General features: G+C 40.3%; 1 protein-coding gene across 8 annotated transcripts in view; it reads right to left on the bottom strand.

The window, feature by feature from the left end:
• GRIP1 (glutamate receptor interacting protein 1) overlaps positions 1 to 18,028 on the bottom strand; it is a 658,373-nt gene that overhangs the window by 124,668 nt on the left and 515,677 nt on the right. For all 8 annotated transcript variants that reach the window (XM_036455350.2, XM_036455348.2, XM_036455354.2 and 5 more), the window contains exons 4-6: positions 15,950 to 16,095; positions 6,477 to 6,560; positions 241 to 316 (exon numbers count right to left, since the gene is read on the bottom strand). In XM_036455350.2, coding sequence (XP_036311243.1) covers positions 241 to 316; positions 6,477 to 6,560; positions 15,950 to 16,095 — 306 coding nt within the window. The remainder of the gene's footprint in view (positions 1 to 240; positions 317 to 6,476; positions 6,561 to 15,949; positions 16,096 to 18,028) is intronic.

The following is an 18,028-nucleotide window of genomic DNA, read 5'->3' on the forward strand; positions in this document are numbered from 1 at the left end:
AGGAGGAAACTGAGCCCAGAACTGTTGAGCCACTTGCCAAAGACAGGTCAGTAAGTGTGGCATCTAGAGTCAAGCCTTTCTTTTGGATTCCGCAGCCTAAGCTAATTCCCTTTTCACATTCTCATAGATTCAGTTACTATCTGTCTTCTGCTCTGAAATTTATAACTCATCAACGTGTCTGCCAAAGTCCCTAAGCTTTATTAATCTGTTTGGATAGTGACACAGAAAGATGGAGCTTACCTGTCAGCAGGCCCTCCAGGACGAACACATGTTATCACAACGGGGCGAGATTTATTTCTGTCATCGTGTGCTCCCCCTGGCAACAAAAAGAAATACAGCTCCTTTCACAAAAACCTCCACTTACAAAATGCCAGCTGAGCACTTGTGTTGATGTGTAGGGGAAAATGCAAATGTTTTCTTCTGGCATACAGTGGCCTCAAAAATCTTACTCATTTTGCATAGAGTGTTTTAGAAGTCATCATTTCTTCACCTCTCAATAAATACACGACTGTAATTACAGGTGACATAAAATATTGACCTCCTAGTGTGACAAGAGCCTCAGCACATTATCAAGTCTAAGCTGATGAGAGCAGCTGCCAGTTATGAACCAAGGGCCGGTGGGGTACCTGGTGCTAATGAGCCGGGGCTGGGATGTGGGTGAGCAGGTCTACAACCCGACATACAGGAAGAAAAACCTGAAGTAAAAGAAAAGCGTCCAAGCATTTAAAAAAGAAAGACAAAAATTCAAGGGGCTGAAGTGGCCTCAGTGGAATTGGCATGTCCAAAATCCCGGGGGTAGATGTGGCAGACTACGTCAAGCCAATCACAAGGCTAAATGGGAATTTTAACTTTGTATAAAATAGTTCTCATCAATAATTTTTGGAAACATAGAAGCTTTGAGATAGAAGGTAATTTATTGAAAGTCCTCCTTTTATCTAGGACGCCTTTGTACAACTTGTGTAATCTGTGCTCCCCCGGCATCCACTTGAGACCCACCCTGTTCTGCTCACTAGATTGGAGGCGGCCCATTCCATGTACAGACAGACACCAGAAGGTTCTTCTTAACATTCTTTCATCTAGCTTCCTTCAACTTTCATCCTTGCATCTCTGATCTGCTATCTACGGCAGTAAAAGAAAAATGTATACCTACAACCAGCCAGTGTGGCTCAGTGACCTATCAACCAGGAGTTCACAGTTCCAGTCTTGATCAGGTCACATGCCCAGGTTGCAGGCTTGATCCCCTGCAGGGGGCATGTGGGAGGCAGCCAATCAATGATTCTCTCTCATTATTGATATTTCTCTCTCTCCCTCCCTTTCCCCCTCTGAAAAAAAAAATATATATGTGTGTGTATATATATATATATATATATATATATATATATATATATGTGTGTGTGTGTGTGTGTGTGTGTGTGTGTGTATTCTCTCCTATAACAAGTGTTTTCTGAAAGTTGAAATCAATGATTATACACCTGTTAAGTCTCATCTTCTTAAGGATGAACATTTCCAGTTTCTTAAATGTCCTTCATCTGACCTGACTTCCTCATCCATCACCACCCTGGCTGCCCATCTGGGTGGTCTCTAGCTTGCCATTATGTGATTTTTATGAATGTTACTGCCAAGAAGACGTTCCTTAATGTCTTCCTGGTAGAACATACTGACATTTCCCAAGCTTGGCACAGGTAGGGAGGCCAATTTAAAGAAAGTAAACTGATGAACAAAATAGATCCAGAGACATCGAAGCATGGAATAGACTGTTGAATCTCAGAGGGAAAGGGGTGGGTAGGTGGGTGGGAAGAGATTAATCTATGAACTTGTATGCGAATATGCATAACCCATGGACACAGACAATAGGGTGGTGAAGGCCTGGGGCAGGGCAGGCTAAAAGGGGTCAATGGGCAAAAAAGGGGACATATGTAATACTTTCAGCAATAATTTTTTTTAAAAGAACCTAGCCAAAACAGGTTTGGCTCAGTGGATAGAGTGTCGGCCTGCAGACTAAAGGGTGCCAGATTCGATTCTGGTCAAGGGCATGTACATTGGTTGGGGGCACATCCCCATTTGGGGGTGTGCAGGAGGCAACTGATCGAGGTTTCTCTCTCATTGATGTTTCTAACTCTCTATCCCTCTCTCTTCCTCTCTGTGAAAAATCAATAAATTATATTAAAAAAAAAAAAAGAACCTAGCCTAAGAGAAAAATACTATTATGTAACTTCTCATTTGCAAGGTGATCATTAAAAGATAGGTTTGCTTTACCCAGAAGCAGCATTGACTTAGGAAAGGATTGGGGCTGAAGACAGTGAAAAAACCTCCCCATAATTTTGATTTGGAGGTCTAACTTCAAATATATATCAGTGAATGCATGGCAAAGTATGAGATAGTTCTAAATTTCATGATATGGGACATTTTATCAGTACTGGAAATGATGAACCAAATTTAGGCACTGGCTTAGGTTCCAGAAGTTTGGTGATGCCAAGCAAAACAGAAACCACTCGGAGACCAGTGGTACTCTTAATACTGGCTGCACACTAGCATCCCCACCTCAGATATTTTTGTATAAGTATCAATACCAGGCAGGGCCACAGTGCAAACCAAACCTGAATATCAGGCTCCATACATTATACCTACAATGTAATAGTTGAGAATGACTAGAAAAAGTTTCCTTGTCTAAAGTGAAAAGTAACTTATGGCAGAGTGATATTCCCATTGGCCCAAACCAACTCCTGTAGCTTGGTGGTGAGGGAATTAACTGAAATTTAATTCTCTCAGATGTAGGCTGGAACATCATTTTTCATTTTATGGATGAAAGGTTCTATTGTTTGGTGAGTCAAGGTTTTAGAACCTGTGACATACCATTCGAAATGTAATTACATTCAGTAACTCAAAGCCGGTTTTATTGTTCTAAGACCCATTTTAATTGGTTAAGAAAGAATTTTCCTGAACTAAATGAATATGCTCCATATGCAAAATCTTCCTCCCCTTTCTGAATGTCCTGGTCGACTTCCATTGATTTAAGTTTAGCTCAATACTTATGCAACTGCAAACTATTATCTGCCATGATGAGATTTACTCACTTTCTCACTCTGCAATTCTTTTCGTGATTAACCAATGATCCCTAAAGGGTGGGTGGTGGCCCCTTTTTCAACATGGAGGGCCCTCCAGACAGATCTCAAACTGACAGAAGTTGTTTATTTGTCCTTCATTGAGAAATTATGCAAAAAAGTTTAACAAACTTTTACGTTTAACCAATGTAGTAAGGGAGTTATGAAAGCCTACAAAAATGTGTCACTCATAAACTAAAATGGGTTCATTAAGAGAAAGACAAATATCACATGTTCTCACTTTTATGTGAGCAAAATAAACTGACAAACAAAATAGGTCCAGAGGCATGCATGCATGGAACAGACTGACATCTCTCAGAGTGGAGGGAAGAGAGGATAGGAAGAGATTAACCAGAGAACATACATGCAAATATGCACAGGCAGGAGTGTGGAGAAGGCCTAGGGCGGGACAGGGGGCTGGGTGGAGGAGTACAAAGGGAGGGAAATGGGAGACATCTGTAATCCTGTCAACAATAAATAAATTTAAAAAATCAATATAATACTAAGAAAGCTGATGTCCACATAAATCTAGGCAACATTCAATATTTATTCCTTCATTTATTAAGTGCCTGCAATGTACCAGGTAGTATTCCAGCCTCATTCAAAAAGACTCTTACCAGGCATGCACACACAGATAGATGTTTGAAATTCCTGCAAATTGTGTGAAGGAGAGTTTGTTAACATTACATCATCAGTTATCTTGAGGTGGCTATGGATTTCAATTACTTTTTTTTTTTTTTCCAGTTCTTGATGCTAAATTACTGTTGGTTTAGCTTTTTCATTAGCAATTTGATTGGTTATTGATTAACCATACAGCAACTAGTGATAAATATTTGAACCAGCAGTACTTTCGCTGCAGTTTTCCAATAATTAGGCATGTAGGCATGTGAGTAAGTGCCTCCTTTCACACCTATATTGCAGAAACAGATTTGTATACACCACCTCGTGCTAAAATTACTTGTAAACGGACTTTTCATTACATTAATCTAGTTCTTTTACACAGAAATTTGGAAATGGTTAAGGCAAAAGATGAGGGTAAATTGATCTTCTTGTTTCATCTAAAAATAAGACCTGGTCAGAAAAATGCAATCGCCACTGGTCTAACCCACTCAGTGAGCTCCTCATTGCCCATTTTCTTTACCACTTACTTGGGCACTTTATCAACTTATGTCTAAAATTCACTGAGCTGTAATTGACTATAGATAGGGGTCCTCCTGTCTTATGACTCTAGAGTACTTGGCTGACATGTTGACGAAACTTTAATAAATATTTGATTGATTGATTTGCTACATGACTAACACAAAATGAAATCTAATGCTTAAATCTAAGGCTCAGTCACTTAAGGTAAGTCTATAGGACTGAACACATCTCATTTTTTCCTTGATGTTTATAAATTTATTAAGATACTTAGTTACTTTTAATTAATGTTTTAATAAATTGGGTATAATTTTGACTTTGATGATATACATGTAATAGATAAAAATAAATCAAGAATCATAAAAATCTTTAAAGATTCATGATGCCTATTATAGTTCCCTCACTTTCATACTAGGATTTATGAGTTGTTAATGCCTGTGTAATCTTTAAGAAATAAAGCTGCTAATGAGAAAAACAGAATATTAAAATCCAAAATTACAGCTCAGAATTAAGGGTTTTATAAATAAGTTGGAATCACTCAAAATCTTTATTATTAATGTCATCTCATCCCATAATAAGATGAGTTAAGCTGATGTACAAAGGTGCCAAAGGGATTAGATTATCAATTCATCTTTAGAAAGTTATAACAAAATGTATTTCAGGAGAATAAAAGTTGCTTAATCCTAGTCTATTAAATCAAATTAAGTCATAATCATCACATTAACATTTTTTCCCCCAAGGGAAACAATAATCTTTAGTTAGATTATGAACTCAGGGATTTATGACAACAACAACTTTTAAAAAATTTTGATCTTTATTTAAAAAAAATTATATTAGAGTATAGTTAATGTACAATATTATATTATTATTATAATATTGTACATTAACTATTTAACACAATTATTCAACATCTATATACTTAACAAGTTTATCACATGAGTAAGTGCAATAATAATCTGGCACCATGCAAAGTTATAACAATATTACTGACTATATTCCCTATGCTTTACATTACATTCCTGTGACTGACTTCTTTCATAATTGGAAATTTGTTCTTCTTATTCCACTTCTTTTTTGCTCATCCCCCTATCCTCTCTCCTCTGGCAACCATCACTCATCTACAGTTTTGACTCAGTGATATAGAAAGCATAAAGGGAAGGTAAAAGGTGTATTGAAAAATGGCAAATAAGAAGGGTGATTGTGAACAGATAAGGTTTGCAGACATGACTTCTTGGCTCTGTGTTAACAGGCTGAAAATAAAGCTAGGTCATTTGGATTCCACTTTGATTCCCATTCACTGCTGCTTTATTTCTTTAAAGAAAATGAACTAACAGGCAAAACAGAGATAGATTCATTGATAGAGAGCGGGCTGACAGCTGTCAAGGGTGGTGGGGGGTTGGGGAGGTGGAGGGATTGAGCAAAAAAAGAAGAAAAAGAAGAGAAAGAGCTTATGGATGTAGACAACAATGTGGTAATTGTTGGGGCAAGAGGGTTTGGGGGAGGGAGAGGAGAGCCATAGGGGGATAACTGGTGATGGAAGGAGTCTTGACTTGTGAACACATAATACAGTTTATAGATGATGTGTTATGGAATTGTGTCACTGAAACCAGTATAATTTTGTTAACCATTGTGACTCCAATCTATATATATATAAAAAGCCAGTGATTGTAACACCATAACAACAGGAATGATCTGTTGCTATAACACCCACTGCAGCCTAAGAACTGGCCCAATTGGGGGATGGGCCCAACTGGCCAACCTCCCTTGGCCCCTCATCCCAGCTGGCCCCACCTCCAATTGGCCTCTCTCACCCTGATCTGGGGGCAGGGCTGGCAGCCAAACTCCTGCAGCTCCTCCCCCCAGCTTGCCCTGCCCACAATGGGCCCCCACCACGTCAGTCAGGAGCGGATCCTGCAGGCCAGTCACTCGTGGCACCTCCCCCGAGTTGGCCCAGCCCTGATCAGCCAACCTTCCACCATCTCCTCCTCCCCCCGACATGCCCGGCATCGGATCAGCCAATTGGGGTCAGGCCAGCTGGACCCCACCCATGCACAAATTTATGCACTGGGCCTTTAGTTAATTCAATAAAAAAGAAAGAAAGAATGGGTGCAAATATTACAAGGCAACTTTATATGCTGGAAAGATCAGTGTTTTTGAGGATAACTTTCTAGTTCACTCACTATATTTCACTGACAAATTCTCTAAGAATATTTGACAGTCTATTAAACCATCACCTACCTCGTATTACAAAACCAAAGGTATTGCCTTCTTTATGCAATGTGACCTCCACTGTTCGGAAAATAACACTCGATCCTTGGACAGCTGAATGTAGAAAAGAGACAGGCAAACATAAGTTTATGTCATAATAACATTTCTATAGTATTTGATGTGGCATATAATATTGCAGATTTCTGTTGCAAATAATTATTGCTTTGAGTAATAAAACAATATTGGTTTTCAAAGAAATGTTAGAAAAAAAAACTGGAATAACATACAAATACCATAAAAGAGTCATCTGCACACACAACTCAAGTGGAATCAAAATCAAAGGCATTTCTTTTTCTCTTGTGTAGCAAATTTCTAGGCAGAGGGTAATATTCACATTGTTAAAACTCTACAGAACAAGAGAGACACTCTTCATATGATAAATAGAATTGTTTTTCCTTTGTGAAAAGCAAAAACAACTTAATTTTTGTCAAACTAATCAAACAAGTAATGTATTTATTTTTGCAGATAGCAAAGGAAGAAAAAGTAATATTCTCAAATTGCTATTAAAAGATTAGGCTGATACAAATAGATTTTTTTACATAATGCAAAGGAATTAAACAAAAGTATCACAACACAAATGAAACTTGGAGAGCAAAAGAAATCCTAAGTATATTCAAAATATTACTACTCACTAATAAAATAAAGATCCACTTAATTTTATTTGATATCATGTTTGTCTGTTTATTGCTTTCATTTCACAAAATGAAATTACATTTTCAAGTTGCAATCTCTAATTATATTACAGACAGTATGAGGTTATAAATTATATGAAGGTATGGTCACTACACTAAGACTAAAAAAAAATACTGGTGAATAATTCTGTTATATAGTACATTATTGATGGATTAAAAACAAAAAAATCCACAAATTACCACTTCATCATTATAAAATTGGTTTTACTCATGGAGACAGAAGTTTGCAAAGTATAGAATTTGATGGTCTTAGATTCTTGTATTAAATTTTTATAATGATATCTCATTATCTAATGTTATTTTCATGATCAATGACATTTTTACATTGTTACTAGATCTTGAAGGCTATGTTGTATAAAACTATCGATAAGAAATATATAGACATGATTTAAGACATTTAAAAAATAATACTTCTTGCCATTACAGAAATAGGAGATAGCTTTAATTATTAATTATAATTATTTTATTAGAAATTCTGAATCTTTAAATGAATGGACATGATTGTGTAAAGCATTCAGCTAAATTCACAAAACTGCACACATCTTGCTGGGACATAAAGTCCAATAAGAACTTGGATTTGCTAAAAAACATAAACCTACAGCTGACCAAATGTTTCTGTGCATTTCTGATTTAATTAAATGTCTTATTCTTGCTCTCAGGGGAATTTCATTTTATTCTAATCAGCTAGGTCAGTACATACAACTAGCTGAAACCATTGAGATACAGATTTAATTAAATAAAAAATTTGAGTTCAAACCAAAAAAAATTTTTCTTCTTTTTTCTAAGATACACTTTTAAGAAACTGATTAAACACAGGAGCTTTTTGTTCTATTGGTAAGGGATAAAAGGAAAAGATACCAGGAGAAATAATTCATGAGCTTCTACCATGTGCCAGGAATCCTGCAAAGTAGTTTGCAAATATTATTTCACTTAATCATTAAATCAACTTTCAATTGTATACAACTAAACCTAAATCTGGGCCACCTGTCCTTGTTGGCTGGGTGTCTGCTATGGAGGGGAAGCACTGTAATTTTAATTTTGCTTGAGCTAAATCTAGCTGACCCCCAAATCTTACAATCAGATCTAACGTTAATATAAAGACTTTTAGGATTATCTACAGTTTTAGGTTATCTACACTATTGATGCTCTCATTATTTACAAAGGTCAGTGTGAATACTGAGTACATTTTAATACACTTAATGAAATAGATTTGGTCTTTATAATTTTTTTTTTATAGATTTCAGGTAGAGGAACAGAGAAGGAAAGATAGAAACATCAATGATGAGAGAGAATCATTGATCAGCTGCCTCCTGCATGCCCCCTACTGCAGACTGAACTTGAAACTCAGGCATGTGACCTGACTGGGAATTGAACTGTGACCTCCTGATTCATAGGTCAATGCTCAACCACTTAGCCACACCATCAGGCTGATCTTTATAATTTATTTGTATGATTGGTTCTGGGTGACTACATTTTTGTATTCAGAACCAAGATATTTTATATTGCCATGTGAATTTTACTCATTACTTTACATATATGTATGTGTACATAAACACCCAATTAAATGGTTTCCCCAAAGAATCATATCTGATACATAGGGGTAAGGTAGAAGCCAATTTCACAATGAAGAAATATTTCTCCTTGGTATTTTAGTCCAACTGTTGTCCTTTATTTCTATATGTACTACATGTGTATTCATATTAATTTACTATGGTAAATTAGATTTTTCTAAATTATATACTACTTCCCTGACTCCTCAACTCCTACTGAACAGGAGAATCAGAGTTGTGTCTTTCCTACCTCATTATATTTGGCCTGCCCACGTGACTTGCTTTGGCCAATGGGATGTTAAAAGTGTGAGCAGTGATTGCAAGTGTTTTCCTGCGGCCATTGCCACAGGAAGAGCTTTCCCTGGGAGCTACTGCTCCTTCAGACTCAACCCCAGAATGATCCGGTGGAAGAGACCTGAGACTACTTCTGCCCACCTCCACCACCACCACCACCACCACCACCATCACCACCACCGCCATCACCGCCATCACCGCCACCACCGCCACCACCGCTACCTCCGCCACCATCACCACCACCACCACCACCTCCACCATCACCACCACCACCACCACCACCACCACCACCATCATCACCACCACCACCACCACCACCTCCACCACCACCACCACCACCACCACCACCACCACCACCATCACCACCACCGCCACCACCGCCACCACTGCCACCACCGCCACCTCCGCCACCATCACCATCATCACCACCACCACCACCTCCACCACCACCACCACCATCACCACCACCACCACCGCCACCACCGCCACCTCCGCCACCTCTGCCACCATCACCACCACCACCACCTTCACCACCACCACCATCACCACCACCACCACCACCACCACCACCATCACCACCACCCCCACCACCACCACCACCACCATCAGCACCATCACCACCATCACCACCACCACCACCACCACCACCAACACCCCCCGCCATCTGTCTCTCTTAGAATAAGAATTGAGAAGTAAGGAGGCTGTCATGCTTCAACACATTTATTCGAATTAATGAAGAATTCCTGATAGAAAAATAGTCTGATTTAGCTGATGGTTTACCAGTGAGGATTGCCTTTGCCAACCCTCTGTTGTATTTTCCATCAAACAAGACATATTCCATAAAATATATAGCTCTAAGTTTCAATAAAAACTGCACTTAAGTCATATAAAGAAAATCATACCAAAATTTAAATCTTAAAAAAAAAAAGAATTTAAATCTTTTTGAAGCATTTAAACTTTATGGATAAAGAATTTTAGGTGTTAACTAAAAAGATGGATGAGGGTTATATAATATTTCAAAATTCTTTAGGGGTTATATGAACGAGAAATTTGAAGGTACTGCTCTAGACTTTAACACTGATACTGTTTGGGATTTTCTTTCTAAATACAGCCTCAAACCATCACATAATTTTAAAGTCAAAACGAACTATAGAGCTCATGTAGATGGGCCATTTCATTTTCATGAAGACACTGAATCTTGCCCTGGCCAGGTGGCTCAGTAGATTAGAGCGTCATCCCGTACACCAAAAGGTTTGAGGTTTAATTCCTGGTCAGGGCACATACTTAGGTTGCAGGTTCAATCTCTACTCTAGGCACGTAAGGGAGAGAGCCAATCAACGATCGACGTTTCTCTCACCTCTCTCTCTCTTCCTCTATCTCTAAAAATCAATAAAAACATATCCTCCAGAGACGACAGATAAATTAAAAAGAATCGGAATCTTTAAAAAGGTAAGTGGTTTTTCCAAGATCAAAGTTCCATCTTTCATCCATCAGATCACACACACACAACCTTCCACTTTTTTCCGGACTCAGGGGTAGGGGGTGAGGGTGGGGTTGGCTGAGGCTCAGATAGCAGTCTGGGCCTCAAGCAAGCTGTCTTCAGCAGCCAGCTCCTCGGGGCCTCACTGCTGGCGGCTTGCTCCTGCTCAGGCTGCCTGAGCGCAGCGAAGGGGAGGCGTATTAATTCCTTCAACCTCGCTGAACACAAAGATCTTATTAATTTATCCAAACATAATAGAAAATGACAGAGATAATCCTTGGAGAATAGACCTCTCCTATCCTATCTACTCTAAAATTCACACTTTTGTGTTTAAAAATAATTTTTCCATTTCCCATCAGATTTATTGCATGCAGAAGGAAAAGCTGGTACAATCACCAAGTCATGATAGGTTTTAACCCTGGTATGTCTGATACCTCCCCCCTCTCCTTTAACTCTACCGATGCTGTATTTATTCAGGATATCACCTCTCTTTTGGATAACTGTAACAGCCTTTGGCTTACAGCTTCTGATATTTTCTCCATTTGGGTTTTTAAAAGTCTAAAAACTCAGATCTGGCGATGCCGTTCCTTGGCTTTATGAGATTTCAAAGGCTCTTCACTGCCTACTTGATGCCCATCCAAGATCCACTCCCACAGCCCCATTGTTGCATTCCTGTTTCTGTTGCTGGCCTCAGTCCTCTCAGCCCTCCAGGCCTCTCTGTTTTTCCCTGTGGGCTCCTGCAACTCAAATCTGTGTGTATTTCAAACCATGCACTGGGCTGTGTCCTGACCTCCTTGCATTAAGCTCTGCCTGGGAAGTTTCTCTTCCCACTGGACCTGCATAACTTCCTGCAGATCTCCCCAGAAATGCCCGGCTCTGGATCACCCACAAACTTGGTAAATCTCCTCTGCCATCCCTAGCCCCGGAAAGCTATCCTAAAAGTTCCTTTTAGGAAGAAATGTGTTTTATTGATTTTCATATCCCCAGTGGAGTAAAAACGCTAAATCAAAGAGCATTAGCTTTGGATATCTGGCTTCTCTGAACTCCTTGGCATTGGTTTGAAGTAGCGATTTCAAAGCAAACAGACTCTTTTAAAGTTCAAGAAAACAGTACTTTCAGTATAATAATAACAAAAGTGGTAATAATCACTAACGTACTATGGCCTATTGAATACCTGGTAATGACCTAAATACTTTACAAGATTATAGCCTTGAATTCTTCGAAAAATTTTACATCTATTATAGCTATTTTGTATATAAGAAACCCAAGGCCCGGAGTTTAAATAGCATGTGCAAGGTCATGGAGGGGGAAAACTGACACTTAAGTAGTGACACAGTCCAAGCTCTCTACACTGGATGTTATTGCCTACCCTTGCTGTATACAAAAAAATGTTGGCAAGGGTTTTGAACACAGACTTCTATTGATTTTGTTATAAAATCACTGTTGAATTTTTGGTGTTGGACTTTATATTAAGTACAAGAACTGATGATTGGTTATATATACTCACTCCCCGAGTGCTGTCATCTGTTCCCAAAGCTTCAAACACCACCTGCATTCTCATTAACCTTAAATTTACATTTCCGGTCCAGATCTTTCTCCCGAACTCCAAGCCAGACCTCCAGCTCTTGGCATTTCTTCATTGCATGTCAAACAGGCACCTCAACTGCAGCATTTTAAGCAATTAACTTCTGATCCTTCCCTCAAAAAGCAACTGTGCCCACCTTCTCAGCCACCCCATTGACGGCAACTCCATCCTCCGGTTGCTCAGGCTCAATGGTCCTTGGCTCTATTTCTGCACAACCCACATCAACTCTGTCAGAAGATCCTGTTGGATCTGCCTTCATAATAGATCAATAATGTGATGGGGTCTGGCTGATGTGGCAGATGTGGCTCGGCTGGTTGAGTGTCAGACTGTGCACCAAAAGGTGACTGGTTCAATTCCCGGTCAGGGCCCAGGCCCAGGCCCAGGTTGTGAGTTTGGTCTCCTATTGAGTGCATGCAGGAGGCAGCCGATGGATGTTTTGCTCTCACATCGATCGATGTTTCTCTTAACCCTCTCCCTTCCTTTATCTATAAAAACCAATAAAAATATTTAGAAAAGGAATGCGATGGTATTTCTCTACTACCACCTCTCACCTGGATCACTGTGATAGCCCCCCAACCGGTGTCTTCGCTTCTACCTTTGCCATGCAGTCTATTCGTGAGACCGCCATGGCAAAGGTAGACACAGCAGCCAGAGGGAGCCTTTAAAATATAAACCAGGTCATGCCACTCCTCTGCCTCTATATCATTCAGAGAAAAATTTAAGGCCTGTCCAATGGTCTTGACATTTCTGACCTCTCTCCTACTCCTCTTCATGCTCACTCTGCTACAGCCACCCAGCCCTTCCTAATGTTTTAATGTTTCTAGAACAATTCCATATATATTCCTGCTGATGGATCCCAGCAATGGCTGTTCCATCTCTCTTCAATTATCTCCCCCTGAAATCTACACAGCCGACTTTCTCATCTTCAGTCACTGACAAATGTCACTTTCTCAGCAAAGCTGTCCCTAACTTTTTAAAAAAATATATATTTTATTAATTTTTTTTACAGAGAGGAGGAGAGAAACGTCAATGAGAGGAACATCAACCAGCTGCCTCCTGCACCCCCCCACCGGAGATGTGCCCGCAACCAATGTACCGTATTTTTCGGACCATAAGACACTCCGGAACATAAGACGTGCCAGTTTTTAGAGAAGGGAAATGAAGAAAAAAAGATTCTGAAACAAATAGTGTCCTAAAATATTTTATGTGCATTAAAACCCAACATCACAGTCATAAACACATGTAATCAACCCTGTAAAGTAAACAGCAGCATTTAGAACCATTTTAGAGCCGGGCAAGCACACAGAGACCACACAGAGCCGGGCAAGTAAAAAAACTTTTTTTTTAAAGTATATGTGTAGGCTATATTTGGACCATAAGACGCAGGGACATTTTCCCCCCACTTCTGGGGGAAAAAAAGTGTGTCTTATGGTCCGAAAAATACGGTACATGCCCTTGACCGGAATCGAACCTAGGACCTTTCAGTCCGCAGACCAACGCTCTACCACTGAGCCAAACCGGTTCCGGCAAAGCTGTCCCTAACTTATTTAAATTACAATCCCACGCCAGCACTCAGACCCCTCTCCTTGCTCTTTCTTTTTCCCGTGGCATTGATGCTATATAGTTAACTTACTGTGGTTTCATTTTGTTGTCTGTCTGCCCATTTGAGTGTAAACTCCACCAATGTACATAGTGGTGGCTAGAACTTAATAAATGCTCAATAAATTATTGCTGAACAAATACATTTTAATTGAGTAGTAATATTCAGTCTAAGTTCTCACCAGGACACAAAAGCAAAGAATTTTCTTAGGATAGCATCCATGTTAATAGCTTAATAGTAGTAGAGGTGCCCTGGCTGTTTGGCTCAGTGGATAAAGGACAGCCTGCGGACTGAAGGGTCCCAGGTTCGATTCCGGTCAAGGGCATGTACCTTGGTTGCGGGCACATGTTTCTCTCATCATGATGTTTCTAACTCTCTTTCCCTTTCTCTCTGTAAAAAATCAATAAAATATATTTTAAAAAATAGTAGTGGAGGTAGTTGTAGAATAGCATAGCTTAAAGGTAGGGCAGCAGTAACACATAGCATAAGGCAGCGTTTTTCAACTGCTGTTCCGTGGCACACTAGTGTGCCGCGAGATGTTGCCTGGTGTGCCGTAGGTGCAGACAAGACAAGAATTTTATAATTTTTCACTATTTTGTTTACTTAATATTTCATAATAAAGTAATTATAAAATACTTTCTTTGTGTTTATTTGATTCCTATTCAAGAGAATTACTTTATATATAGTCAATATAGGCACAGAGTTAAATTTTTTAACATTTTCTAATGGTGGTGTGCCTCGTGATTTTTTTCATGAAACAAGTGTGCCTTTGCCCAAAAAAGGTTGAAAAACACTGGCATAAGGTATACCTCACACTGAAGAAGCATATGGACTTTGGAGTAGGAAGCCCGAGTTCAGATATTGACTTTGCTGCTTACTAATTTGGGAAAGATATTAACTTAAGCCTCTGTAGAATGAGAATAATAAAGATAATAATGCCTTTCATGAGTGTTGATTAATTTGTATATTAATTATTTATCAAAAAAAGTTTATTGTTCTTTTTTAAAAATATATATATTTTATTGATTTTTTTACAGAGAGGAAGGGAGAGAGATAGAGAGTCAGAAACATCGATGAGGGAGAAACATCGATCAGCTGCCTCCTGCACACCCCCTACTGGGAATGTGCCTGCAACCAAGGTACATGCCCTTGACTGGAGTCGAACCCGGGACCTTTCATTCCGCAGGTCAATGCTCTATCCACTGAGACAAACCGGTTTTGGCAAAAGTTTATTGTTCTAAGTGCATTACAAATACTTACTCATTTAATCCTCATAACAGACCTATGAGTAGTAATTAACATGCCCATTTTCCAGATGCAGAAACTGAGACCCAGAAAGCTTAAGTAACTTTTTCAAAGGCATGTAGGTAGTAAAAAGTGAAGCTGGAATTCTAACGTGACTACTGATACTGGAGCTCAGCTCTGCTGTCCTGACTGTCCTTGTGATGAGAAATAAATGTATCAATGAAGACAGGTTCCATATGATGTCAGACATTTATAAGTTCTCAAAATGTGTTGGCTGCTCTTGTTACACTATTATTATTGTTATTTGACCATAATGTGTTCTAAATCAACTTTTATGTTTTGGAAATTAACATAGCAATAAAGAATCAATATAAAACACATTAAACATGCTTTTCCTAAACATTGAAACTAAGTACAAAGCCTGGTTGGAACTTAATGCACAGAACTTACAAAGATGTTTACTGTTTATTAAAATACCTTAACTGGTATATACAATGTTCACAGATCACCTTAACAGAAAGCGGGTTCTATGTAATTTCACTGACATCTACACTCTTTTCAATTCTTCCTGAGCAGATTATAAGCTTATCAATTCAAATAATTACAATCATTATTATTATTTTTAACCCTCACTTGAGGCTTATTTTCCCATTGATTTTTAGAGATAGTGGGGAGGAGAATGAGAGACAGAGAAAAACACGGATGTGAGAGAGACACATCAACTCTCTCACATCCCACATGCCCTTGACCAGGGCTGGGAGCCTGCAACCGAGATATGTTCCAGAATTGAACCCGGGACCCATCAGTCCCCAGGCCGACACTCTACCCACTGAGCCAAATCTACTAGGGCTCAAATAATTTTTATAATTCAAGAAACTATACTCTGCTATTCCAGTAATGAGACAATGATGGCAAAAAGGAACAAAAAAAAAAAAAAGAAACAACGTTTTAGGCAAAAACGTGGTGCGGCCCTTCTGCCTTGGTGGCAGTTACTTACAGACTGGCGGCAGCTCGTACTCGACTTCCAGAACCACCCTCTCCCCGACGTTCTTCAGCAGACTGATGATCTCGTCGTGGCGGAACTTGGCCAGGTTGATGCCATTCACGGCTTTGATGTAGTCACCCACGTCCAGCTGGTCACTCCTACAAAACAGGGGGTACCGCCTCAGTGGACCCGTCCTCTCCACAGGCCGGTCCGACTGCATGTCCACGTCCCCTTCCTGATGATCACACAAGGCCCACGGAGAGCAGTCCTGGCCTCCTGGGCTGTGGCTGGTCCTCAGAGTGGGAATACAGCCAGGTGGAAGAGAGAGTCCATGGGCCCCCTTACTCATGCTGACTGTTATAACCTTTACAAGTCTTGCTTTGGATTTGTGGCTGACTCTGATTTTTTCCCCAACCCCGTGCCTCTTCTATTTTTAGAGAGAAGAACCATGAAATAAAATACAGAGAACACACACACACACACACACACACACACACACACACGCATATATATATATATTTTAGTTGCTCTGCCCATCAAGGGTTGGTTTTCTAGGCGGTAGATTATCAGATCCTGGACACACTGGCATTTTTCCTTTCTTCACATTCTTCCCCATTTTTGCCACCTGTCTTTTGGACATGGCACAGCTTTCAGTATCTTCGCTGGGAGTTTGCTAAGGAAAGCACCAGCTTGTTTTGCTATGTATGGCTTACAACGTGAGTGATAAAGAAGAGCATTGGTGAAGGAGAAATTACAACAAAAATCCTAGGTTTCGATAACATTCCTGTTTCTCTTTACCACCATCGTAGAACCCCGGCTACTTGTGGGCTTTTTGTCAAACTCTACTTGTAAGCCAAGAGCAAACAGCGAGACGAATGATAGGACTTAAAATCAGAACCTTCGATAATATTTTTCTCCCCTAAAAGAAGTACCTAATTCATTGATTTTATATAAGTTCAGCCCCAATCATTCCTTTTTTTAGCGAGCTTCCCAATCCGATGCAGCCTGCTGAACGTGCTGCGGACACTTACGGGGCAACTTAAGCGCTGACTGCTCTGTGGCAACTCCTGTTGTCCTTTTCACTGTGACACAGTTATTATTGCTCAATGTTTTTATTATCGAACTTTCCATGTTTTCTACTCCGTATCTCCTCCAAGTCCCCTCAGGGCAGAGACCTTATCCTAAATTAGTTTGGTTTACTATCTATAAAATGTCGGTGCCTTAAACAGGGAATGTTTGGTGACTGATAATACTCAATACAACTGGCACAGCACTACTAGTAATTACAGCATCAATACAACTACCAATGGCATCTCCGCGCCCCCCCCCCTCCCGCTCCCCCCACACACACCGCCATTGCTTCACACGAAGCTCTGGAGACATACAGAGCCCGAGCATCACGGACTGGCCAGGACTGTTACAACAAAGGAGGCTGCGGGTGAGGAAAGACATTTCTTAAAAGCCCGAAGAAAGGAAATTAGGATGCTCGTGCCCACACCGGCCTGTTTTACAAACAGTACTTTGGATCAGGTAGCAATCAATGGGACTACGCTTATAAATTAATTGTACACACAGGTTCACCATCTGGAGTAATCACTATTTCAAATGACACTCTATAAAGCAAGCGCTCTGAAACCTCATTGGCGGTTATGCGGGCAAAAGCATCGGTGTCCAGGACTTAAGGTACACGAACCTCACTTTGAAGGAAACCTGACCATTCCATCCCGCCTCCCGGAGGAGGATTTTACAATCTGTCTACAAAGCGAGCCCACTCCTGCCCGGCGTCCAGGACTTGCTGCCTTTGGCAGTCACTCGCACAATCTGCAGCTCGAGGGGAATGAGCACAGAAGGAGACCTGCTCGCCGAAGCCTGCTGTCCTTGTGCAGATCACCTACCTCTGTGTCTGACGAGAAGGGAGATCCCACACGTGGAAAAAGTGGAGAAGATGCCAGACCCACAAAACTGCCCCACACAAGCTCAGAGTCGGGCCTGGCCGTGCCCTCTCTGGATCATCTGTTCCCCACGTACGTGACCAAAGGGTCTCATCCCCGCCACAGCCCACCTGTGTTCAGTGGCACATTTGGGGACTGC

This window comes from Pipistrellus kuhlii, unplaced genomic scaffold (assembly GCF_014108245.1).
Source record: "Pipistrellus kuhlii isolate mPipKuh1 unplaced genomic scaffold, mPipKuh1.p scaffold_m20_p_3, whole genome shotgun sequence".
In the NCBI taxonomy this organism is placed as follows: Eukaryota; Metazoa; Chordata; class Mammalia; order Chiroptera; family Vespertilionidae; genus Pipistrellus; species Pipistrellus kuhlii.